Source organism: Echinops telfairi, unplaced genomic scaffold (assembly GCF_000313985.2).
Source record: "Echinops telfairi isolate 266 unplaced genomic scaffold, ASM31398v2 ScPeMD7_2;HRSCAF=8, whole genome shotgun sequence".
Classification (NCBI taxonomy): domain Eukaryota; kingdom Metazoa; phylum Chordata; class Mammalia; order Afrosoricida; family Tenrecidae; genus Echinops; species Echinops telfairi.
The window spans coordinates 61,183,600-61,186,167 of NW_022103898.1; the positions used below are offsets into that span (position 1 = coordinate 61,183,600).

The window sequence follows — 2,568 nt, forward strand, 5'->3', positions numbered from 1 at the left end:
AATAAAATGTTAAAAAAAAAAAAGGTTCTTTTAGCGACTTCCCTTGATCAGACCCTGGGCTGTCTGTGAGCAGCAGTGGCCCTCAAGCTGCAGGTTAAGGTACAGCAGCAACAAAAAAGACACCCAGCACCAACCACTGCAAACAAGCCGACTGCCATTGAGTCAATTCTGACTTCTGACAAAGCCCCCTTTGTGGGTTTCCGAGGCGAAAGCCTTTGTGGGAGTAGAAAGCCCGCTTTTTTGCTTGTGGGGCAGGTGGGAGTCTTAAACTGCTGATGTTGTGGAGGGCAGCCCAATCTGTAATCACTGTGTCGCCAGAGCTCCTCAGTGTAAGTCTAAAGTGTAGTAAAGAGGAAGAGTCTGAGAATTACTTCTTTGTTAGCAATGTGATGTGATAGAGAGAGAGAGAGAGACTGGGATGTTACTGAATGCACTGTTGATAAAATATGTTCATTTTTCTCTTTTTAGTTTTTCATAGGATTGCTTCTTATCCTGATTCTTCAGGTGGCAGCCGGCGCCGTAGGAGTTATTTTGAAACCTCAGGTGTGTTCCGTGTGATGGTTAATCCTTTGGGCAAGTTCTGAGAAAGTGAAATGCTACCTTCCTGTATGAATAATTTACGATGTTTAATCCTCAGATGGAACGTGAACTTAATCAGACACTTCATGAAGATATAAAGCTTTTGAGTGAAACCAGTGAATCTGCCGTGAAATACCAGACCACGTTAGCTGAACTGGAAGAAAGGGTAAGGATGAGTAAAATCGGGTCCCTGGGAAGTTGGACAGAATTCTGTGTATATTTATTGAAAAATGTTTCCATTTTGAAGATTTGAGTGATGATTAGTTCTCCATGGAATATAAGCAATATAATACCGTTTGTAGCATTCTTCTACTTGGCATCAATTCAGAAGCAGTTTAAAAGGACAGCAATTAAGAAAGCTATGCTTATGAGTTTAAGCCTCAATAATTCTTTTCATAGTTTTCATGTAGAAGCAGCGTTTATTCGACATGTTTGAGGAATCACTCTCTTTCCTGCCACTCCTTGGTACAAACAACTAGGGCTGAAGTTTATTGCCACTTACTGTATCCCGGCTTTACTGACAGTAGCTCATGTATTCCTCACAACAAGCCTATATGGTGGGTAATAGCATTATCTGCATTGTACAGATGGAACTCCTTAGGTAGTGCATTCACCAATGCACTCAGCTGTTACTCAAAAGGTTGGAAGTTCAAGTCCACCCAGAGGTACCTTGGAAGAAAGGCCTGGTGTTCTGCTTCTGTACAGATTGTAGCCTAAATAACTAACCTCTGTGTGGAAGTTCTACTCTGTCACATGGTGTCGGTATCGTTGGAATTAACTGAAAGGCAGACAATAACTTTTTCAAACCAGTATGCTGAGGAAATCTCGAGGCAGGCTAGGAGTTCTTTCCAAGAGTACAATTGCCATTGCCATCATACCACACTTTGTCAAGACCACCTCTGGGTCCCTGCAGCAATTCTGCCTTCCTGCCTGTGCCTCATTCCCAGTCTTGGAATGTACGTACTATTGTTCTCTTTCTTTCTGAATACTACTTGTGGTTTCAGATTGAACTACAATGTTACTTATTCTATGGAATTCCTGCTGAACACATCATTATTCAAAATCCCTTCCTATTAACTATGCATAACAATCATTTCACAAATTCTCAGAATCACATCGGAGGGACAGATTTTGTGGATGCAGTTTTTATACATGGCCATCCATTCTCTAATGAAATATTGAAGAGCTGAGGGCTTTGTTCAGCCCATTCAATTCAGAGACAGATCTGGTTCTTGGTATGTTATCTTAATTTGAAACAAAATCTCCCTCCTTGGAACTTACTTCATTTCTCCCAGGGTTTCAGAGGAAAAAGAAATGCTATCGAGGCACCGACACAGGGAGACTTTGCCTTGGAAAATGGCTGTTGTGTGACTCCTTCAAGTGGTGCTTGGCACTTTCCAAGTCGCAGCATCCTTGATTTCTCATGCCCTTTGTCAGATGGCGGCTCTGCCCCAGAGAATTTCTGGTGTGAAGCATCATCTATCCTTGTTGAACTCCTCTGTGTTGCCCTCTGGCTAGCTCCCCCATAGCTGTTTCCCTCATTCTCTTGTTCTCTATAGAATCATTCCCATTTTCAAGCTCAGATTTATCCAGGCTAAAGAAGAAAGACGTCAGGTAACCTTAATCTCTCCTCGATGTGGGGCTAGCCCTTTACTATTCAATTGGCCTGGGATAAGATGCACTAGAATAACCAGTGGGCTTCTGGACAAAAACCTGTGGTTCACAGTCTCAGCGTCAACTGTGGGTTTCTTTTTAAATATATTTTTAAAATCGTTTTATTAGGGGCACATACAACTCTTATCCCAATCCATACATACAGCAATTGTGTAAAGCACATTTGTACATTCTCAAAACATTTGCTCTCCACTTAAGTCCCTGGCTTCAGGTCCTCATATTTCCCCTCCCTCCCTGCTCCCCCCTCCCTCATGAACCCTTGATAATTTATAAATTATTATTTTGTCTTATCTTGCCCTGTCCAACATCTCCCTT

General features: G+C 42.1%; 1 protein-coding gene across 2 annotated transcripts in view; it reads left to right on the forward strand.

Annotated features, from left to right (window-relative positions):
• TSPAN8 (tetraspanin 8) overlaps positions 1 to 2,568 on the forward strand; it is a 46,993-nt gene that overhangs the window by 20,362 nt on the left and 24,063 nt on the right. For both annotated transcript variants that reach the window (XM_045290999.1, XM_045290997.1), the window contains 2 exons: positions 469 to 543; positions 638 to 745. In XM_045290999.1, the coding sequence (XP_045146934.1) occupies positions 469 to 543; positions 638 to 745 (183 nt within the window). The remainder of the gene's footprint in view (positions 1 to 468; positions 544 to 637; positions 746 to 2,568) is intronic.